The 22,417-nt window shown below is 49.9% G+C and overlaps 10 protein-coding genes across 10 annotated transcripts; 5 read left to right on the plus strand and 5 right to left on the minus strand.

The window, feature by feature from the left end:
* Positions 1-749: 749 nt before the first annotated feature.
* Positions 750-2,807, minus strand: N7537_005001 (uncharacterized protein; the record flags this gene model as incomplete). The annotated part of the gene is made up of 3 exons (XM_056896058.1): positions 750-2,400; positions 2,483-2,642; positions 2,795-2,807. 3 exons carry the CDS (start codon positions 2,805-2,807, stop codon positions 750-752), a joined length of 1,824 nt encoding a protein of 607 aa, XP_056755806.1.
* A 662-nt stretch (positions 2,808-3,469) lies between these two features.
* N7537_005002 (DNA repair protein RAD10) lies at positions 3,470-4,426 on the minus strand (the record flags this gene model as incomplete). The annotated part of the gene is made up of 1 exon (XM_056896059.1): positions 3,470-4,426. One exon carries the CDS (start codon positions 4,424-4,426, stop codon positions 3,470-3,472), a length of 957 nt encoding a protein of 318 aa, XP_056755807.1.
* A 200-nt stretch (positions 4,427-4,626) lies between these two features.
* On the plus strand, positions 4,627-6,828 carry N7537_005003 (mRNA-binding ribosome biosynthesis protein NOP4; the record flags this gene model as incomplete). The annotated part of the gene is made up of 1 exon (XM_056896060.1): positions 4,627-6,828. One exon carries the CDS (start codon positions 4,627-4,629, stop codon positions 6,826-6,828), a length of 2,202 nt encoding a protein of 733 aa, XP_056755808.1.
* A 228-nt stretch (positions 6,829-7,056) lies between these two features.
* On the minus strand, positions 7,057-7,601 carry N7537_005004 (putative progesterone binding protein; the record flags this gene model as incomplete). The annotated part of the gene is made up of 3 exons (XM_056896061.1): positions 7,057-7,235; positions 7,298-7,393; positions 7,496-7,601. The coding sequence occupies 3 exons, from the start codon at positions 7,599-7,601 to the stop codon at positions 7,057-7,059; spliced, it is 381 nt and encodes a 126-aa protein (XP_056755809.1).
* A 1,531-nt stretch (positions 7,602-9,132) lies between these two features.
* On the plus strand, positions 9,133-11,673 carry N7537_005005 (putative general amino acid permease (Agp2); the record flags this gene model as incomplete). Its single annotated transcript, XM_056896062.1, has 6 exons — positions 9,133-9,428; positions 9,512-9,525; positions 10,125-10,347; positions 10,403-11,138; positions 11,201-11,577; positions 11,634-11,673. The coding sequence occupies 6 exons, from the start codon at positions 9,133-9,135 to the stop codon at positions 11,671-11,673; spliced, it is 1,686 nt and encodes a 561-aa protein (XP_056755810.1).
* A 359-nt stretch (positions 11,674-12,032) lies between these two features.
* N7537_005006 (uncharacterized protein) lies at positions 12,033-12,626 on the minus strand (the record flags this gene model as incomplete). The annotated part of the gene is made up of 1 exon (XM_056896063.1): positions 12,033-12,626. One exon carries the CDS (start codon positions 12,624-12,626, stop codon positions 12,033-12,035), a length of 594 nt encoding a protein of 197 aa, XP_056755811.1.
* Positions 12,627-13,058: 432 nt separating this feature from the next.
* On the minus strand, positions 13,059-14,097 carry N7537_005007 (putative JmjC domain protein; the record flags this gene model as incomplete). The annotated part of the gene is made up of 2 exons (XM_056896064.1): positions 13,059-13,079; positions 13,132-14,097. 2 exons carry the CDS (start codon positions 14,095-14,097, stop codon positions 13,059-13,061), a joined length of 987 nt encoding a protein of 328 aa, XP_056755812.1.
* Positions 14,098-14,774: 677 nt separating this feature from the next.
* N7537_005008 (flavin-containing monooxygenase) lies at positions 14,775-16,741 on the plus strand (the record flags this gene model as incomplete). Its single annotated transcript, XM_056896065.1, has 3 exons — positions 14,775-14,995; positions 15,051-16,445; positions 16,495-16,741. 3 exons carry the CDS (start codon positions 14,775-14,777, stop codon positions 16,739-16,741), a joined length of 1,863 nt encoding a protein of 620 aa, XP_056755813.1.
* A 259-nt stretch (positions 16,742-17,000) lies between these two features.
* Positions 17,001-19,661, plus strand: N7537_005009 (transcription factor domain-containing protein; the record flags this gene model as incomplete). The annotated part of the gene is made up of 6 exons (XM_056896066.1): positions 17,001-17,155; positions 17,321-17,397; positions 17,482-17,527; positions 17,581-18,322; positions 18,383-18,634; positions 18,696-19,661. 6 exons carry the CDS (start codon positions 17,001-17,003, stop codon positions 19,659-19,661), a joined length of 2,238 nt encoding a protein of 745 aa, XP_056755814.1.
* Positions 19,662-20,436: 775 nt separating this feature from the next.
* Positions 20,437-21,543, plus strand: N7537_005010 (casein kinase II subunit beta; the record flags this gene model as incomplete). The annotated part of the gene is made up of 1 exon (XM_056896067.1): positions 20,437-21,543. The coding sequence occupies one exon, from the start codon at positions 20,437-20,439 to the stop codon at positions 21,541-21,543; it is 1,107 nt and encodes a 368-aa protein (XP_056755815.1).
* Positions 21,544-22,417: the final 874 nt, after the last annotated feature.

A 22,417-nucleotide genomic window follows, 5' to 3' on the forward strand; every position in this document is an offset into this window, starting at 1 on the left:
CATCTGCATAGCGTTAGTTCTGAATAGCGTTAGAAACCACATGTGCTAGATGACATGGTGATGCGGTTATATGGTGGAAGCTCACGTGGGAGTCCCAAGCTGTTCGTATGTATGTGATGGGTGTCCTATATTCCCTTCAATTCTCTCTCCTAGGGTGGAGGTTTGCAGCACACTAGGGAGCCGTAGCATTTGACTGCTAGCCCGACTTGCCATATGGTTGGAACCTTCTCACAAATCAACAACTGGAGCTATTTCAGTACACCGTAGGGTAGCTTGCTTGCAAAAGCAAGTGACGTTGATAGTGGTTACCGCACAATGTGACTCTGATATGATGGCTAAAGGAAGGAACGATGGGTTCCTAGTATATGTACTTTCTAGGAACTGGCATGATAAAATAGGCCAACATGCAGATGATCAAAGCTATGTGCATATGTCAATAAAGGTCGCGCCTCCAAGGAATCCGTTGGGCTCTACATAACACACAACCACTATCAAGGTCAAGTCTTGATTATTATAACCACCATAGTGAAAGTTCCGATGTCAAATAGGTTGCAGGAAAATACTTAAATTGGCAATTGTACCACTTTTTACAACCGCCTCTCTAGGAAAATTAGTTGGAACAAACAGATATAATATTATGTACGAAAGATTGGAGAATCTTAAAGCCCAGTTGCTCTGCACGCGCGGGCTCTCTGGGTCAAATCGATCAATAACACACCCAGTTCCCACTGAACGAATGGGTACTATGATCAAAAGTCAAGAGGAATGTATTGGAACATCATCTGACAAGGATCGCCAGTTAGACTGCGCTCGCTCCGGGAAAACCTCAGAAAGACTTGATCAGGGCCCCGGTTCCACTTCACGATATCTGCCTCAGTGGTTCCATGGGGGAAACCATCCATTGGCCGAAAAGCAGCAATGGGTCCAATGCGCGCCTCCTCTGGGATAAGCAATGCTGTTGGTATTTTCGGTCTCATGTCCGCATGAGCAGAACATGAACTTGCGGCAATTTCGGAGCTGGAAATTGGTCCGTTTGTCGAATCCAATGCATCGAAATTGGCTGTAAGATGGGCCGCATTCATTGCCATTGCATGTGATTCTTCTAGATCCATGATTATTTGGCCCACGCCTGCCCATATTGAGCACTGGTAAAACCCTTGTACCGAGGGCGCTTGACGAAGTAGAGCCAGGGCCGCACGTCGGGTATGCGGTTCGCGACATCGAAGACTGGTGAACCAAAGCGGAAGACCAATATTAAGGTCAAATGTAAATGGTGGTTGAGTGCCATCTGATCGCACCGAGGCTTTAGGTGCAATAGCAGATTGTTCAACTATGTTTTGGAAGTTTGGTAGATAAGCGTCGAATTGCATAAATGACAGTGATGTGCAGGTCTCGAGCATGACATACAACATTTCATGATAACTCAACAGAAGGGCACTGGTACCAATCTGTTGCAGCGATAAAATGTCTTTAGCGCGAAGAACTGTCATCAACCTATCAAAGGCAGTACGCCAATTCCTCAGCTTGGCCGCTAGACTGAATAGTCTAGTATTAAATTCCTCCGGCATATGCGAGACATGCACCTGGAGTAGGTGCTTGTAGCAAGTGCGTTCAAAGTAGGGGATATCTATTGCTAAGAGCACGATCGCCTCTCGAGCAGACTTGAGTGAGTCAAACTGCTCCCCCGAAGCATATTCAGTGTCTTGTAGTAAAACGGTCACGGGAACCCCACCGGAGGCAAGAGCGAATGTTCCCAAACGAATGAAGATCGGGATAATAGTATCCTCCAGTAATGAAGCTTTATTATTCGTAGCCGCAGGTGCTATTTGGGAACGCAAAGCGTTAATGAGCTGGACACCTTGACGATAAAGCTGCATTGCCCCGTCTGCATTTCCCTGGATGGCCTCAATGCAGATGAAAAGCACACAACTAATCAGTCCGACAAAGACGTCTATGCTCCCCTGCTCGATGCGCTGGCGAACAGCAGATACCGAGCGCGAGTACCAGCCCAAGGCATCTTGTTGGTTTTTAGTGAGAGAGGCTGGATTATCATGGCGTTGTAGCATGAGATTCAGAGATTGTTGCGGACGCTCAAATAGGGCACTAATGGTGATGATGGCATCCCATACAGCAGGTTCATAGCGGCAAACCTGCGGGACAACAGTGCGCCAGAAATCAACATCCAATCCACCACCAATGGAGGAGGCAGCACATTCGAAATAGTAGGCAAATGCACGACGCTCTCGCCATACCGTGTTGGTGTCTGGTGATAATGATAAGGGACTGGTGATGACCGAGATTAGGGAAGAGGACTGTGTGTCTGCATAGTCACATGTGCGACCTGTACTGCTACATCGAACACAGCTAGGCTTTTCTTCTCCGCACTTGACTCGTCGAATTCTATGACACGTTCAATATCAAACTGTGTCTATGGAAAAGGGAAGCTAGCACCTACTTGCAAGTTCTGCATCCTAATTTTGACCTTAGAATGACCTTTGAGCGACTTTTTGAATAGTCCGACCGAGCCATGTTGATAGCATTGTAGATTTGGCTTGCGCCCAGACACCTCAGCGGGGTGAACGCATAATCATCGAGTGGTGAGATGAAGCCCAGGACTCCTCCGACCTCGTCGACCGCCGTGTCTGATGAATAAGCATCTGGTTAGTCAGCTTTCGTTTTGCCCTAGAGGGCGCGCCCAGCAGTAGGCTAGGATCCAACTAGCCAATTCTTTTGCTATTTAGATATCACCTAGACTTCGAGTGGCCATACAAGCGAAAAGTGTCAAGAAAAATACCATAGATGAACATAACCAAACCCTTAGAAAAGACAGGGCGAAAGTTTATAACGGAGGGAAATATGGCGTATGAATGAGGGTGTTTCGAATGCCGCCGTAGCAACAGATGAATTTGAATTCAAATTGGGCTAAGGATATAGGGAAAACACAATGGAACGAAAAGAAACCCTAGTCTAAGACAGGTAACCAGTCCTCACCAGCGAAGGCAGCCACAAACAATGAGGAACCCGACGAGAAATATCTTAGGCTAACCCCAAAGAAAGGATGTACATGAAACCCAGATATGCCGGAGTTATATGTTATATGTCACAGACGGAGCAACAATGGTGAACTCTTGGGAATTGAAGAGAATTATGCCCAGCCACACCAGAAATGCAGGCTCCCAGGAGCTTACGGGAAACGTAATATATACACCTAGCTGTGGATATGAGTAGGATTGGGCAGTTCGCGTGGGCTAGATCTAGGTCCCGCACATAGGCAACTTATCACGACCACGAGATCGCCCAGCTCGTTCAAGCTATGACTGCTATGCGCACGAATGTCATTGTGTCCTTGCGTCCTCCCGGTCCTGGGATAATGGTCATTTGCAAAAGGTGCCGTAGTCAGCAGTCATGTAGGTGAGAATGAGGCCCATCTCTAGAATTTGGAAGGCAAAACTGGATGTCACGTCGTTTCTCAACCAGCATTGTCTCTGAGCCTGGCAAGTGCCGCTGCGATACCTTCACTCATCTCTTCACTTGGTTGACCTCCAGCCTGAGGCTCAGTAGGCCGTACAGTTTGCGCAACTGCTGTTTTCCTGCTTTCCGCTAGAACTTCACGGAGAATCGCCTCCTCTTCATCCTCTTCATTCATATTCTGATCAGATCTGTCATGCACATTCACGGTTGGCAGTTGAGCCTGGCGTTGTGCGGCAGGAGCAGAAGCCCTCTTCGTGCTCTCGACTCTGAAATCTTCTCGGACTGCATGACACCATTGCTGGACCTTTTTCTCTCCCCAGCCCGGCACGGCGCTGATCTGTTCTGGCTGTGCATTGATAGCATTTTGCAAGCTGCCGAAGGTGGAGATTAAACTTGCGGCGTCAGACTTGTTGATACTTCTGGGAACCGTGACAAACTCCACCAGCGACTCTTTATAGGATTGGGCCTGTTGGGCTCGAATGGCAGTGGGCTGTGCGTTCTCTGAGGACTTAAAGAGCTCGAGATAATGCGCAGCCTCTGGTGCAGACCAACATAATATCAAGGTTAAATTGTTAATGATTGATGTTTTGGACAGCTCTTTGAGACTGTCTTCGTGGTTCTGTATATCAACCATCACTAGTACGAGGCGGAGGTTGTATTTGCCCGCTAGTTGTTTCACTCGGGAGTAGATGTATTCGGGGTGTAGGCGATGGTATTTCAAGGAGAGGAACATTGCGCACGTTGTGGTGCCAACCACATAGTCCGCGGGGATGTCAGCATACTCCCAGGGTATGAGCTTTATGTGGGTCAGGATTGGGTTGCCCTTTTGTCGCGTAGACACCAGAATCGCGGAAGGACCAGGGCGGTTGGCGAGGGCTTGGGGTTTAGGTTGTTGGACTTTCGGCCTTGAAGGTGCACCTGCAGCTGGGGAGTCTGAAGGGCGTGGGGAATCCATCTCATCCCCCAATGTGTTGTTCCCAGGTTGTTAATAGCAGAGCGATCAATGGAGAGAGTTGATAAGTCGATAAAGCTAACTATGGCTTATCTGGATGGGACCCACACCGCCTGGGTCGGTCTGCCTCAATTTTCTGCCGCTAATTTTTTTGTTCTTCCTCGACCGCAGAAAAAAAAAACCGCTGTCGCAACAAAGCCATCATGGATGAATTACACAAGAAACGACGTCTCTCGGACGCCGAGAGCACAGAAATCAAAGCCGAGGCCACTACACCCGCCGCCGAGGCCTCGACCGCACAGAACAAGAGAACTCTTTTCGTCCGCTCACTACCTACCTCAGCCACGACAGAGAGCCTAGCAGAACATTTCTCGCAATCCTACATTATCAAGCACGCCGTTGTTGTCAGCGACAAAGAGACAAAGGTGTCCAAAGGATTCGGTTTTGTTACATTCGCCGATGTCGAGGATGCAGAGAGCGCTCTGAAGGAATTCAACGGGTCCAAGTTTGACGGGAAAATCATTCGCGTCGACTATGCCGAGTCTCGTAAGCGTGAGATCGATGAGAAGATTGGACGCAGTGTCCCCACTGCTGCGTCCCGCGAGTCCAAGAAGCAGAAGGAAGAGGAGAGAGGGCAGGGCCTACCACCTAAGCTGATTGTTCGCAATCTGCCATGGAGTATTAAGGAGCCCGAGGATCTGAATGTTCTGTTCCGCAGCTTTGGAAAGGTCAAGTTTGTTACCCTCCCCAAGAGGAATGGCAAGCTTTCTGGTTTTGGTTTCATTACCATGCGTGGCAGGAAGAACGCCGAGAAGGCAATGCAGATGATCAACGGAAAGGAGATCGATGGACGTCAACTCGCTGTCGATTGGGCTGTTGAGAAGGACGTCTGGGAAACTACCAAGAAGGAAAACGTCGACGAGGAGGAGGAGGAGGAGGAGGAGCAGAAAGAAGAGAAGGGGTCTGATGATGTTGAGATGGAAGATGCCGAGGGTGCTCTGGAGGAGCCCTCAGATGACGAAACCTCTTCCGACGAAGACGACGATGAGGAGGACGATCTCGATGAACTAGACGACTTGGACGATGATGAGGCAGAGGAGGAGGATGACCGAAATGCCACCACAATCTTCATTCGCAACCTCCCTTTCACCGCCACAGACCAGGCCCTCTACGACCACTTCAAAACTCACTTTGGACCGCTACGGTACGCACGTGTGGTCCTTGACTACGAGACCGAGCGCCCTCGAGGCACTGGATTCGCCTGCTTCTGGAAGCCCGAAGACGCCAACACATGCATTCGCGAAGCCCCCCGAGGTGCGGAAGCCATGGCCCCTAACAAGGACAAGCCTAAGTCAAACACTGCTATGAAGCACTCCGTCCTTCAGGATGAAAACTCCGACCCCAGCGGCCGCTACACCCTGGAAGGCCGCGTCCTACAAGTCGCACGGGCCGTGAGCAAGGGCCAAGCCGCCAAGCTGGAAGAGGAGGGAGTATCACGCCGTATGGTCCGCGACACAGACAAGCGCCGCCTATACCTCCTCAACGAGGGTACGATCCCCTCCAACTCCCCACTTTACAAGAAGCTCTCTCCCTCCGAAGTCAAGATGCGCGAGGAAAGCTACAAGCAGCGTGAGACCTTCATCAAGAAGAACCCAGCTCTCCACCTCAGTCTCACCCGTCTCGCCATTCGTAACCTCCCCCGCCACATCAACTCCAAGGACTTGAAGCAGCTTGCTCGAGAGTCTGTGGTCAACTTCGCCAAGGATGTCAAGGCGGGCGCACGCCACCCGCTCTCAAAAGAGGAGCAGCAGCGATCCCGCGATACTATGAAGGAGCTAGAGCAGCTGCGCAAGCAGAAGAAGATGGGTATTGTGCGCCAGGCCAAGGTCGTCTTCGAGACTCGCGAGGGTACCAAGGTTTCCGAGAAGACTGGAGGTGGTCGCAGTCGTGGATACGGATTCATCGAGTTCTTCACTCACCGTCACGCGCTGATGAGTTTGCGCTGGCTGAACTGCCACTCCATGGCAGTCCCTCCTTCTGCTCAAGATCCCGATGACCGGGACAAGAAGAAGAGCCTCGTTGTTGAGTTTGCCATTGAGAACGCCCAGGTCGTTAAGCGCCGTAATGAGCTGCAGGCTAAATCCCGCGAGCCCAGGCCCAAGCGCTCAGATGATGCTGAGGGTGACGGAGAGAGGGGTCAAAAGAGGAAGCGCTCTGATACTCGTGGTGGTAAAGGAAAGGATGGACGAGATAGTCGGGATGGCCGGGACGCGAAGCGTGGCAAGACTGGAAATGGAAAGAGCCCCAAAGATGCGAAGGTGAATGAAGACGAGGACAAGGCAGCTAAGCGCAACCGCATTATCGGACAGAAGCGCATGAAGCGGAAGTCCCGCAAGGGGAATTAAAGGCGTGAATGTTACATATTACTTTGTTTAATGTATAGGCATTATTTATCCCAGCAGTCAAGAGGGAAGAACTGTTCTTTGTACCTACGCGATACCACCATTTCGAAAATGAAAAGCATGATTTGAGATTTGAATACTGGATTGTTGATCCATTTCTCATAATGGGTATATAGGTAATGTCGCACATTCGATCCATGAGAAGGCTGCGTCTCCATGGCGATGTAGCCCTTAGGTGTTCTTGGCGCCTTCGACCTTGCCGACAATGTTATACCGCTTGCTGAAGAAAGTATACCACTCATCCAAGACAGTCTTTTCCTTGTCCGGGAGGTCATACCACTCAGGTACACAGTCTTCGGGCTTCAGAGAGGATGAGGCAAGAGCGCGGGAGGCATCCTTGCCGGCGAAGACTAGGAGGAAAGAACAGTCAGTGTGATTGTTCATTGTAATTTTGATACAGTGCTGTACTCACCTCGATATGAACCCGAGGCACCATAAGCCGAATTCCGGCTCACATCAAAGACGACACCCTTGATGGCGACCAGAGTCGGACGGCTAGGATCGGAACCTGTTGTGTAATAAACATTAGCGATGATCTTTGAACTGGGCGCATTGGAAATGGGGAATTGGGGAAGGAATCGGTGAGGGGTGCACAGGTAAACTCTCATACCGTCGCATTTGGCCAATTCCTCGACGGAAATGGGGTCGTCCTTGGGCGGATCGAGCTCGACTGGCACCTTGGGTGTGAAACGCTTAGACTCGTCTTGTTCGACCATTGTGATTGTTGGAGGTGAAGTTGAGGGGGAAAAAAAACATCTTGGGGTTTGGCGGGGTTTCCCGAGGTCGGTAGCCGCTTCAAGGCTGCTTACTGTCGGCTGTCTGATTGATCACTCTACTTAAGACTATTCCATTTTTATTCTTACTATGTTGTAGAGTCTACCGATGTATAGATCTATATTTGACTTGCTCTTCTACGCACTATAGGTGGATTATATTCTTATCTTTGCTTATTTTAAGATTTCTATATATATGATGATGGGCCCCTGCCCATGTACGAACAATATAGACAGGTTTGACCCAATCAGAGAATATACGTTGGTGATAAGACTGTGAACAATTACTTATTTGGGAAGACTGGTACCTATATATGTAGATATATAGTTCCTCTCTTTTTGCCCCAATCTAGTTAGCCTTGTAGAACATGAGGGCTGATATGGGGGAATAACTCTCATGACGTCAAGATATACCTCGACAGGTGCACCTGACCTTGCAAGAGTTTCAAAAGGTCCAGGCGACTGTTAGGTTACCTTTTTCAACACAACTCTCACGCAGTTGCACAATAAAATACTGTTCTTTGAAATGTCGTTCTCCGACACGCATCCACATCCAACTTCTGCTACCGAACATCCTGTGCATCCAGACCCCAATCAACGCCGGACCCCCACAAACTCTGATGTGATCCACCACCTTTATTTTGAAGACAACGATAGCTTTTTTCCACCAAGTTGGATCGGAAAAGCCTCACAACAGAGACCCTCGACTGAAACCTCGGGTGGCAATAACTTCGAGGGCACTAGGGACACTAGCACTAGTGCCTACAAGGAAAGAAGAACATGAGCATAGTGAAATGCGGTGTTTAAACCACAGTTTTGATTGCAGGGATTCATATTTAATATAATTTCAGCTGTACTTAGTATATTCGAAATTGGGGCTTGGTTTGCTACAATATTGTGAAGTTTTGCAGGTGAAAACCTCCATTCTCCTTGGACCTCGGCAATTATCTCTCTCCACACGGGATACCCGCGGGGATTATTATTATCTCCCTGAACACCCAGAAAATACTTTGCCTGTACTTTCTAACATTGTCAGTTAGATCGTGTGATCACTGCAATCAATGGCCTCTTGATTTGGAGCCTCTTATGCAGATCAAAGTATTCAATCCAATGGGCACAAAGAGTGATCAGCCCCAATCTTCCCCCCTCCCCCCTTCTCCCTAGGAGGGGCCATGTGGGGATAAAAGCGATGAGCATCAGACACCGGGGCGTTACTCTTTGACTTAGTTTGGCCTACGCCTATTGCCGTCCAGACCCAAGATTTTGGCACACTAAGGCGAAACAGGAAAATACTACCCAGCTAGGAAAAAAAAAAAATCTCCTTGTCGACTTTCTCCTTGCATTTCTTTTTCTTAAAAATTCTCGGTCTGGACCCCTTTGCGTATTTATTTATGCTGTTGCTTCGCTCTTTCCTGGAAATACAAAGTCCAAGATGTCACATTCTCCTAACTCGGGGTATGGCTCTCATACCCCAATGACCGCCGCCATACAGAGCGCAGAGCCCACCCGCCTCTCTGATCTCGAATCGAAACCTGCGATGAATAAAGAGATGGAAGTCACCGAGAAGGACACATCCGGCGCCAATCGCGCGCCATCACTCGATAGCGGATCAATGGAATCTACATACGACCATACCCGTCGCAAGCTCAAGCCCCGTCATGTACAATTGATTGGAATTGGAGGAACAATTGGCACAGCCTTGTACGTGCAGATCGGATCTGGATTACGGACCAGTGGCCCCGCCAGTTTGTTTATTGGATTCAGTCTTTGGTTAGTGTTTTCCTTGTTATATTGTTTTGTTGGCTCGATTGGGTTCTCGACCTGGGTTGTCCCGACTTTGCTACTTTGTACAGCATCAACGTGCGCGGTAAGTAGGTGGATATGTCAGAAACGGAAAAGAAATCCGCCAGTGGGTAATGGGTCAAGGAAAAGGAGCAAGGCAAAGAACAAGGATCCATGCGACCAAACAAAACATCAAGAACCAGGATTCGAAGTCTGTCTCCACAATTTCAGATCCCCAAGGATGTAGGACGTTGTTAGACCAGGCACTTCTATGCCAAACAGATGTATGAATGTCGACCAAAGCACCATTAGCCCTACGTCTGCCCATGCATCTACCAAAAGCCAGTCGGACACCCAAGAACCCAACCCAGTCTATTATCGCCCTTGCTTGTTTCCTGCCTACATCTCATTGAAGATTCGCACTCTTATACTGTTCTCTAGGAGTTGTGTGATTTTGATCATCACCGTCTGTACGAACACCCCTATGCTTCCCAAGCCCTTTGCATCTTTCCCACCAGCAGCATTCCTCCATGTTCGAAACCGTATCCCATATGATCCCAAATGCACCAACGATTCAGCTTGTCCTAACATTGACCGATCGCCTAATTGCTGCAACATTCCTCTCGTCTTGTTTTCCTATCTGGATGCGTAGTATGACTACCCAACTTACATTTTATTTTCTAGGCTTGGCTGAAATGGTTACATACCTGCCTATCTCTTCGCCATTCATCCGATTCGCCGGCCGCTACGTTGATGAAGCTTTGGGTGTTGCCGCTGGGTACAACTTCTTTATTTTCGAGGCGGCCCTAGTGCCTTTCGAGATTGTCGCCGTCAGCTTGATCATTAAATACTGGACCGATGTGATTCCTGTCGCAGCCATGAACGTGGTTATCATTGTACTCTATGGGTTTGTCGTCTTCTGTGATCTGCACCCAAGATCCTGACTAATAAACGGGAAACAGAATACTGAATCTCTTTGCTGTGAAATGGTACGGCGAAGCAGAGTTCTGGCTCTCACTGGGCAAGGTCTTGTTGAGCATAGGCCTGATCCTCTATACATTCATCGTCATGCTAGGCGGCAACCCGCTCGGCGATCGTTTTGGCTTCCGCTACTGGAACGAACCAGGTGCCTTCAACGAGTACTACAAGACAGGCGATACCGGCAAGTTCCTCGGTGTACTTGCGGCTGTCATCACAGCCAGTTTCACCATCGCCGGTCCAGACTATGTCTCTATGGCTGCTGGTGAGACCATTAACCCGCGCAAGGTGCTACCTAAGGCCTTCAACGGTGTCTTCTACCGTCTCACGGCATTCTTCGTTCTGGGTGTTCTCTGTGTCGGCATTCTGGTCCCGTACAATGATAAGACCATGGCCGATGCCTTCGACAATGGCAAGCCCGGTGCTGCTGCCTCACCCTATGTTATCTCCATGGATCGCCTAAAGATCCCCATTCTGCCAGACATCGTCAATGCTGTCATTCTCACTGCTTCGTTCAGTGCGGGCAATAGTTACATGTACTGTGCCAGTCGCAGTCTATACGGTCTAGCGCTTGAAGGCAAAGCCCCGAAGTTGTTTACCAAGTGCACCAACAACGGTGTTCCCATCTACTGTGTCGGCATCGTGCTCATCATCGGCCTATTGAGTTTCCTGCAGGTATCCAACGGTGCATCAGTCGTGCTAAACTGGTTTGTTAATCTAGTATGAGCCCTCACCCCAGTCCCAATTTCCTGTTCCCTATAGCCAACTAATCCCAAATCCAGGTCACCGCCTCCCAGCTCATCAACTTCTCCGTCGTCACTTTCACCTTCATCCGCTTCAAGAAAGCTCTCGCGGCCCAAGGCATTGCCCGGGAAACCTTGCCATACCGCAGCTGGTTCCAGCCATACATCGCCTACTTCGCTTTTATCTGCACTACAACCATGGCTTTCGTCGGTGGCTACACCGTCTTCCTTCCCGGCAACTGGTCCATCCCGACCTTCCTCTTCTCCTACACTATGATCGGCGTCTTCCCGGTTATTTACTTCGGGTGGAAACTTTTCCACGGGACTAAGTTACTTAAGCCTGAGGAGGTCGATTTGGTCACTGGTGTTCCTGAGATCGAGGAGTATACCAGAGACTTTGTGGTCATACCGCCGAAGTGAGTGTAATTTCTCATCTACTTTCCTCCCGATTCGGTTCTAACAGTTCCCATAGGACTGTCGTACACAAGTGGTGCCAAATTATCTTTGAATAAGACTTGGATAGGTTTTCATCGCTACTTTGGATAATTGCGATTTACCTATGGTTAGAATACGCCCAAGTGACCTCAGGCCTGTGGATATCCGACGTGTTTTTTTCGTGCTTTATCTCTACTTTGGACTGTAGACTGCATGTGTTTATGACGTTAGAATCATTATGATACCCAATATAACTAGTTATTGGAAAATGCTTTTTTGAAAGAATAGCCGCGATTATTAGTCGTATTTGACATCAATGACATGTAACAACGCCTTTTATTATACATATATTCAATATCAAAATACAGCGAACCGTAAGAAGTCTCACTCCCCGTCAACACACAAAGCCAAGTCAAGCTCCCCACGATATATCTTTTTATTCCGACTCTCCCTCCGCCTTCTCCTTAGCCCTCAAAGCCTCCAATCGCTTTTGGTTTCGCTTCCCAAGGACGCGCAGAGTATTATTCTTTTCAATCTCCGTCATCTGCTGCCAGTTCCCAATCTGTGACAATGTCCCATCGACGTTAACAACCATCGGACCCAGGTGATCCAATTTGACCTCCGTCCCGCCTCCGCTCATGTCGAGTTTAATGCCCCCATCCCCTTGTTGGTTCGTGATGGGGTTTGAGGGGTCGCTGGCGGGGAGGTAGAGGTTCTTCTTGGGTTCTTGTTCTTGAGTCTCTTTGTTTGGGGTGTCTGCGTTTTGGGTGGCGGGGTTTGAGGATGCAGCGGCTGCGGAGTCGGAGTTCGAGCTTGAGTCACACATTGTGCGTATTTGGCGCGTGCAGTCGGATGCTTTGAAGGTGGTTGTGCACTGCGGGAAGAGGATGCTGTAGAGCCGGGTGTTTGGTGCTTGGGTTGCCGCGTTGAGGGATGTTAAGGTAGTACCAGCTGGGATTGAGGCGCGCACGAAAGGATTGACGGATAGGTGGAGGAGAGCGGCGCGGTAGACTGTGCGCGATACTTGCATGGTTCGGGGTTTGTGGGAGGTTAGGTGGTCTTGGTGGAGGGAGGAAAATAAGGATTGCGGAGATTGGACCGTTTTCTAGATTCCACACTTCCCTGATTATCTCTGGTTATACGTAGAAAAGTCGTCTTCATAAGCTACAACACCAATAATGGGGGAAATGTCTAAGGGGGAAAAAATCTAAAAAGAATATCTGATAGGACATCTAAAAAGACGTCACCGACTATTCTTGCCCGACTAGTCTGAGAACAAGTGTATGGTTTCCCACTTTCCTGGGAGTGTTTTTTACAGCCTTTCCAAGCCTGTGCCTCCCAATTCTCTGCCTTCGCTCAACTAGTCGCCGAGAATATGCAAATTGCATCCAAGCTAGGGCCGACCGAGCATCGGAGTTTGTGTGCGGACGTACCGCATTGATATAGGCGCGTAGATGTCAGACTATCGAAACCACCAGTTGACCTGCAAGGATATCAGCGACAGACACAAACCCTCCCAAAAGAAACATACTCACCGAAGCGGTAACACCCCCACCAACACCCTTAATACTATGCCACCATCCCTTAGGAATGAACAAGCCATCACCGGGACCAAGACACGCTTCAAAGCCAACCCCAGCGTCCGAACCAGCAGATACCGGAGTCCGCCAAACTATCTCATCTAACAACGCCCTCTCTCTCCCCTGCATCATCTCCTCGCCCCGGAAAGCCGCTGCCTCTCGACTCCCACTCTTCCCCAGCTGCCTCCTCACGGCCCCAAACACAGCCTGTCCGTCTGCCGGCGCAAGCAGTCGCACAACCTTCTCCCCAGCCAGCTGGACAAACAAGTTCGGGTTCGGATCGCGGTGAAGTGGCGTGTAAGTAGGCGGGTGTCCAACCCAGATATTCGTATCGTATACATCGCCTTTGCCCGCACGCGCCACGAGCTCCGGTGTCGGGAAATCTTCTCGAAGCACGGGAGGGAGGTCCAGGAGCTGGCATTGTGCCAGGTAGAGCCGCGTTGATTGGGGAGTGGTCTCCGCCGTGCGCATCCAGTCGAGGAACAGCGTAAGCGGCGCGTGGAATTGGCGGAAGCTATGCGTTTCTGTTGTGCCGCCATCGGATTCAGATTTAAATTCAGCGTCGGTCGATGTGGATTCTGTGAGTTCGAGTGGGACGAAGGTATCGGCGCCGTGTTTATGGAGATATTCCACGTTCAGGCTTGTGATGGGGTTCGGTGTTGACTCGGGGCTCCCGCGTTTGAACCATTGTTTCCGGGCGGGAAGGTCTTTGAAGGTAGAGTGCGGGAGGATTGCCGGTCGTTCGGGGAGGAAGCATCGCTGCCGGAAGGTGTCCAGGGTGGCATTTTCGAGGATGTCCAGTGGTCGGTATTGAGAGCGTGAAGAAGCGGAAAAGGTTCGGACGCTTAATCGAGGGTTATGATAGAGGGATGGACGAGAGAGTCGCGTCCAGACTCGGATCGACCATGGCTTGAGCTTCATCCAGATCGACGTGAGAGGTGGAAGCTGGAAGCTGGAGAGATATTAAAGATCGGACCTCGGGAGACCCGAGATAGTGGATCTCCGCGATAAACCTTATGAAATTCGGGTCTCCCTAGTGGTGCCATCAAAGGTAAACTAGTTAACTAACTATAGTTACATAGAAAAGATTCCATGAAGTTTTCGTATCAGCCTAAAAGAATATCTAAAAAGAACATCCAAAAACATACAAGGCCGCATAAGTGGTTGATTATTCTTGTAATCATTAGCTAAAAGGAAAGAGCTTAGTTATAGACTTATAGACCTTAAACTTGCACATCGACTGGCGGGTGCCTCAGTCTGTCCCACTAAGAGTTCCGGTAGGACAAGCGATTTCCCCTGGGCATCATTTCTCCTTCAAAGTGAAAATGATCCAATCACAAGCGAGGTAGGGAGTCGATCACAATAAAGATGCATGAAGCCGATGAAGGCCGAGGTCAATATGGACCCCCGCAGTTGTTCAGCTTTCTACCCTTACACATCGAAAACGCGAGAAAAAGGGTCGTCCATGTGACCCGCTATTTTCTAGCCAAAGTACCCTCGCACTTCGTGCCACGTTAGATGCCTACATAACTATTTCACTCTTGTCCTCCCAGGTTCCACAGTCACTCCATTGCCTGTGATTAGTGTTCACCTGCAACATGTCTTCTTCCATTGCCCGAATTCATAAGCGCCACGTCTACAGCAAAGATGCGCACACTTACTACCCGGTCCTCATAGTAGGTGCTGGAGAGTCGGGGGTGGCCATGGGCTGCCGTCTCAAAGACGTCCTGGGAACAGACCAATTCCGAATATTCGACCGTCAGTCCGGAATTGGGGGTACCTGGTGGATCAATAGGTATCCGGGAGTTGCTTGTGACATGTAGGGAATCCAAGTCTAGTGCTTGTTTACTGAATAGCTAACCCGGGAGGGAAAGACCAGCGGCACTCTACTCCTTCTCGTTCGCTCAGAAAAAGGACTGGTCCACACTGAATCCATCTGGTCCAGAAATTGCACAGTATATGGCTGATGTCTGCGAGAGATATCAAATTGTGGACAAGATTCAGTTGAATACCGATGTCAAGGAACTTAGATGGATCGAAGATGACGAAGAATGGGAGGTTACACTCTCCCACCTTGTCCCTGGAACCGGCGATTTAGCTCAGCACGAACGAGATCGAATCGCAGCCCAGGATGGCCATCACAATATCTATGTCAAGACAGAAATTGTGCGAGCCAAGGTGGTCGTCAGTGGTGTTGGCGGGCTGGTAGAACCAAAGACATGGCCGAAGGACATCCCAGGCATTGAAGAGTTCGAAGGTGAGATCATGCATACAGCTCGCTGGAACGACCAGATTGATTTGAAGGGCAAGAATGTCATCATGGTTGGTTCCGGCTGCAGCGCCGCGCAGGTAGTGCCCGAGCTGGCCAAGCCAGAGGCCAACGTTCGATCCATTACCCAACTCATGCGAACTCCTCCGTGGGTCCAGCCTGATATAATCCCTCCTGAACATCTCCCCTTTTACGAGAAATGGTCACCTAGATTGATGACCTACGTCCCTGGACTGGCGTCGTTCGTGCGAAGGGTTGTTTTCTTCAAGCTGGAGAAAGGCTTTTACGATATGTTTGCGGACACTGCATGGGGTCGACGAGTGCGACCGCAGCTAGAAAAGAAGTTCTTGGACCACATGCGCCAACTTACGCCGGAGGAATACCACGAGATCTTGACACCGAACTACAGCCTAGGCTGCAAGAGACGGATCATCGACGGCACTTGGTATCGCAGTCTCAACGCCCCAAATGTGGAGCTGACTACCCAGCCTCTGACGAAGGTCAATGCGAAGAGCGTGACTCTTGGTCTGGGTCGCCACTATCCACCCCACAAGTCTGAAGATGCGGTTGAGGTTAGGGAGATTCCCGCCGATGTGATCATCATGGCTAACGGGTTCGAAACCAACCAATGGCTGCACCCACTGAAGGTGATTGGCAGGGAGGGCAAGGATCTTGAAGAGGTCTGGGCGGAACGTGGAGGTGCCCAGGCATACCAGGGCATCGCAATGGATTCTTTCCCGAACTTCTTTATTCTTTTCGGCCCGAATACGGCAACAGGGCATACCAGTGTTATTTTCGCAACGGAGAATGCGGTAAACTACTCGTTGAAATTCATCAAGCCGATCTTGAGTGGTCACGTCAGCTCGTATGAAGTCACGGAGGGTGCTGAGCGTGAATGGACTCGGCAGGTGCAGGATGCGCTTCAGAAGAGTGTGTTCCGTCGTGGGGCTTGCTCTAGCTGGTATATCACTGCCGATGGTTGGAATTCAACCACATATCCGTATGTCTCTTGCTTGCTAGTTTCTGGTTGTTACTGACATAGTATACAGATTCACTCAGATTCACTATTGGCTGCGTTGCACGTTCCCCGTGTGGCGGCATTGGACTGCGAAACTCACGAGAAAGGGACGGGTATTGCGAGATCTTCGGAAAGCTCTCCAGGGTTCTGTTATCCTTGGCTTCATCGCAGGCTTTGGATTCCTGCGCCAAAATCCTCAGCAGAAGGCTCAGTTGGTGCAGTCATTGCTGGCTGGGAAAGAGTGGCTGGTCTCAGCGGTTTGGCAATTGCGGCGTTGATATCTTTTCATTTGGGTTTATTTGAGCCTTGCATATTTTTGGAATTGATTATATGCAATTAACAAATTTATGACTCTTGGACACCAGTATATTGTTATATTTTCCAAGCATAAATATGCCCCGAGGCCAATGACCGGCCGGGTAATCCGATGAGTAAGCTAAATCTGGGGAAACCCCGCGAGAGAGGAATTTCTCCGCACTTCAAACACTGGTATCTCTCTCCGGCTGCTCATTGAGTCGCTTCAATATTCTGCAGGCCATGGCTTCAGAGTCACCTCAAGTGGAAATATCACCGCCGCAAACGGATCCTCGCGATCAGTCCATCGGTGCGTCTGATTCCAACAAGAGAAAGGCGGAACAAGGCAACGGAACGCAGGCGCGCACAAAGCGGAATCGCTACATTTCCATTGCATGGTATGATATGACCTGACCCGGCACTTTTACCCTTTCCGTTACCTCGCTTCAGCCTCCAGCCTTACGACTGGTCGGGTAGGCTATGTTGCATCCAAAGTCATATGATTCTGCCTTCTCCTTTTGGTACCTTTGTTGGCAGAGCTGAACTAACCATGGAATTTTCAGCAATGAATGCAAGCGGCGCAAGATCAAGTGCAATGGCCAGATGCCTTGTCAACGGTGTGGTCACCTGAATCTAGAATGTAAGTGTCTCTTTACTCTCTTGACGGCTCGCAGCGTGTCCGAGCTGTTCGATCCTCGGCATCGGGCGCTAACCTACTCGCCAGGTCGCTATGCACCTAATTGTTGTAATAACAACTTCAAAGACTCGGAGTAAGTCATAGAATAAAAATCCGTCCAGCGTTTAGTACTAATAACCAGTCTAGTGAGTTCCGGTCAATGACAGAACAGATCACTACTTTACAAGACCAAGTCAACAGCTTGTTCACCAATCTCAATGACCTTCGTACCCAAAGACCAACCTTTGATTCACCAGGGTTTGAACACCTCTCTCGCGACGGGTCTCAATCGGTCTACACTCCAATTCAAGCCGGGCTAGCGAAGCCACGAGCCCGCCACCCACGCTTTCATGGTCCAACAAGCTCGGCCTTCAACTTTGACGTGGCCAAATCTAGCTTGCAAAATATGGGTATCACACCAGCGGAAGACGCAATCCCAGACGACTTGACCACCGCACATGTTTCTCCAACAGGCTCACCTCCTCCCCACCTGGGACAGATTCTTCAAACCACACACCCTACCAAGGATCCAATATGGACAATCTCGCGCGAAGAGGCAATGCGTCTTTGTAAGGTTTACGAGGAAGAGATTGGGATTATGTATCCTGTGGTGGATATCGCCAAGGTTATCAGCCAGGCTAATCTGCTCTACACGTTCATAGAGGCTGCTACCAGGACAGGCTTTGCACAACGGGGGTTTCCGGGCTCTGATGGTCTTCACGACGAAAGCTCAATAATTTTGAAGTTGATTCTCGCCACCACGCTGGTCGTGGAGGGGGGCGGTCAAAGTGAACTTGGGCACCGGCTCTACTTGGATGTTAAGCCATTTGTAGAATCGAAGTTGTGGGAGTCTCATACCATCAAAACTATTCAGCTCTTTGCTATTGTGGTAAGCCGATGTCTCTTCAAAAGCCGCAGTCAACAAGTCTAACTCTGTTTCCCACTCCAGGCTACATACCATTACCATACAGACGATGATGCCATGGCTTATCGACTTATTGGATTGGCGGCACGGATGTGCTTAGAGATGGGATTGCATCGTCGGGATGCTATGGTGAAATCATTCCCAGTTGAGCAGCAGTGGAACGAGATCACTCAGCTATTCTGGTCAGTCTACAGCTTGGACAGACGATGGAGTTTAGGGACGGGATTACCTTTCGTGATTCAAGACGAGGATATTGATCCGAACTTACCAGAACCTGTAAGCCTCGATACCTCTTGCCACACGGTTACCTTAATTAACTAACGTGTGAAAATTACAGGATGCATCGCTGCCTTACTTGCGCTGCATGGTTCTATATAACCGGATCAGCTCTAAGATCTGGTACTCTGGTTTGGGATCCGAAGGCACCACTGATATCCGTCGTGATGAGATCGGATATCTGGATTATCAAATCCTCCAGTGGTACAAGCAAGTTCCAGACGAGCTCAAGTTCTATCCCGTCGATTCCCCCAAAAACGGCGAAAACGTGAGCAGAGGCATGAGGCGACTTAGGGTTCTCTTGTACCTACGGATGAACCAGCTGCGCATCCTGATCTATCGCCCCGTGCTCCATTCTGCTGCCAGTATTGCCGAAGATCGAGGCCATGCCCAGACTGTTGTGGAGGTAGCCAAAGACTCGGTCCGTGTCCTCACTCGCCTGAACCAGATGTCCGATATCTACCGGACACAGCAAATAACGTTCAACTATTTCCTGGTTGCTGCATTGGCGGTGCTGTTCCTAGCAGTGTCCCATGCCCCAGTCGAATTCAACCGACAGGTCCGTGATGAATTCTACATGGCGCTCGACCTGGTCAACGGGTTCAGTACCAAGTCCTACGTCTCCAAGCGGTTATGGAAGACAATCAAAGGTTTACGCAAGATCGGGGAGAAACTTGGCGTTCTCGCCCGTCCTTTTGGACCGGATTCAAGTGATGCTCATTCAAGCGCTGCGGTAGCCATGGCTGGACTCGCGGGGCATCCAATCCAGGACCTGTCTATGTACGGGTCCATGAACGGTGGGAACGAACTTGGAAATAGTCCTCTCAATGGAGTCCAAATGAGTCAAGAGTTGACAAATCTGTTTGAGGCTGTTGGCGCTTTTGGTAATTTCATGCCTAACACTTCTAGTGATGGTATTGGCGGCTTCGTTGGGCCGGATGGGGAAATTCCGAACACCGGTGAAGGTTTATCGGGGGTTCTGGGTGATGAGGGAGAGTTTGCTCGAGTCATTCGGGACTTGTTTTGATATTTCAGTCAATACCCCTTGATAGTTTAGCTACGTAGTAACAAAACCAATGTAAAGTTAGTTGGCTGAGTCTTAATATGAATATGTCTCCAGGGCTATATCCCCCACGTCAGATCGCACGTGACTCCTGCCTCCCGGGCAAATCGAAATCTGCCAACATTGACTTCACTTTTCCCATCGTGGAAAACAACAGACACACAAGAGCTGTCACAAAACGTGAACAGCCCTTGAAGGCGCCTCTCTCTCTAACTGCCCACCGCCCCCGCCAACCGAACGGGCCTAACCCGATTCGACTAACACACCCAACCTCCAGGCTCGAGTCACCAATATTAATCTCCGACTGTCTTTGAGATCTGGTAAGTGATCTGATAAATTACAATATGAAGACCATAAGAAACTGATAAGATATTGGTGGGGTTCAGCTTTAGATCCAACCTCTTCCCGTTGATCGCACAATCTCCCCCCTCCCGCACGCACGCACATTGCCATGAACGTCTAGCTTTTCGACCCCTCCATCAACTGCAAGATATCCTACGATTATACCCGAAGTCTTTCATTCTCGCTCTCCCAACTCCTATACCCTTCCCCGCCACGATCCAGCTCCTCCGCGTGACGAAATCACTTCGTCTTCGCCAACATCCCCGAAGACCTCACCCCCCAGCTCGGCAACGTGTCGAGAGAGACAGGTTCGGCGTTGGCCGACGGCCTCGACAGGCTGGATTTGAGTCAACTGTCTGAATCGACCCTATCGTCATCTGTGTCCGCCTCGTTCGACATGTCATCCTCGGAAGGAGCGCCAGAGTCCTGGATTTCCTCGTTTTGTTCGTTGATGGGCCATGAGTTTTTCGCAGAGGTATCGGAGGACTTCATCGAGGATGACTTCAATTTGACTGGCCTTCAGTCGCAGGTGCCGATGTACAAGGAGGCACTAGAGATGATCCTGGATGTGGAGCCGGAGGATGACGAGGAAGAGGAGGAGGAAGAGGAGGAGGAGGAAGATGAAGACGATGCGCTCGGTGATCAACCTGCATACAGAAGAGCAGGCGATCGGCGACACGCCCGGGTCGCAAGCGATTTGAGCGTGATCGAGAGCTCCGCTGAGCTCCTGTATGGGTTGATCCACCAACGGTATATCACCTCGCGACCCGGCATCCAACAAATGCTCGAAAAGTACGAGATGCAGCATTTCGGCACCTGTCCGCGAGTGAACTGCAACGGATGTAAAGTTCTGCCCGTAGGCCGGTCCGATACCCCTGGCCACGAAACGGTTAAGCTTTTCTGCCCTGGTTGCATGGATATTTATACACCCCCCAACAGCCGTTTCCACTCCGTCGATGGCGCATTCTTCGGTACAACGTTCGGATGTCTGTTCTTCATGACATTCCCAGACCTGGATATCGGGCCCCGTCTGGATGCGGCATTGTCGATGATGTCGCCACGGGGCGCATCAACGCAGTCTCGCACTGGCTCCCTAACACGCACCTCGGCAGGTCGTCAGGCACAGTCGCCCACCCCCGAAAACCAGCCGCTAGAAATCAACGGTGTCCGGACACCCAACCTCTGCCCGGGACTCGGCAAGGGCAAGATCTATGACCCCAGAATCTATGGCTTCAAGGTCTCCGAGGTCTCGCGTGTCGGCCCGCGCATGAAATGGCTGCGCATGAAACCCAAAAACGTTGTCGAGCTCGACGAGGCGTGGAATCACGAGCACGGGGTGTCTCCACAGGAGGCACGCGACGATAAGGACGGCGATACTGAGATGAACCCCGAACAATTGCAAGACGCTGCCATTGCGAACCGCAAGAAAGCCCCGATGCGGCGCCGGCGACCAAACCTTGGCGCCTTAGTCTCCACAGATCCGATGGATGTGCACGGTAGATGAAAGGATAAAAAAAAAACTTGCATTCGTGGTTGTTTCCAAGATTGAGTCTACCGTATCAGAGGAGGATCTGTGCCATGCCCTTGACTGTGGAATGATTGATCCAGGAATTGATGACAATGATGACAGATGTTTGAGCTTGGTTTACTTGCTGCTTTGAATGGGATTCGGTTTTTTTTTTCTTCTTCTAATCTATTGGGTTTTTATTCTGTCTGCGTGCATCTTCCCTGGCCTTCTTCCATGATCCTCTTGTTTCGATTACCAGTATCGATTTGTCCCCATTCATTGTTTTATTCTTCCTATTTTTTTTGTCCGTAGACTCAGCACATTACTTTTTTTTTTTTTTTTTTAAATGGAACGTGATAGTAGTACATATTGCTTGCTATACTATCTTTGTTCCCGCTTCACACTTTCCATAGGTCCCAGATGAGCCAACATTCAAGGGCCCACCTAGCCACCTCCACACATCCAAAGACAAATCACCATAAGAACAACAGAGCCTCAGGTACGGAGTACCACAATTCACTACTGATCTGCAAGAAAAGGCTGAACCCCCACCATCTTTGAGGCTCCAACTGCAGGTGAACGTTGCCCAACGAGCTCGTATACACCGGCGTCCCCGACGCAACCCTATATGATTGGAAATTACAAACTCAAACATTACAAATCCTATGCAGCAAGTCCACGAGTCCATTCATGCGTTAGCGTACTCATCGGTTCCTATGCAAGCCCTTGACACATCGGCGAGGCCGATGTCAAGGATGTCAAGGATGTACCATGTCCGTGCCACCGATGACAACAATCTCGTATCCGGCCGGGCCTTACTCCGTGCTTTCCCACTTATCAATCTGATTTGTGGGTTAATTACTCATAATCA

Source organism: Penicillium hordei (assembly GCF_028827395.1).
Source record: "Penicillium hordei strain IBT 12815 chromosome Unknown utg000002l_segment0_segment0, whole genome shotgun sequence".
In the NCBI taxonomy this organism is placed as follows: domain Eukaryota; kingdom Fungi; phylum Ascomycota; class Eurotiomycetes; order Eurotiales; family Aspergillaceae; genus Penicillium; species Penicillium hordei.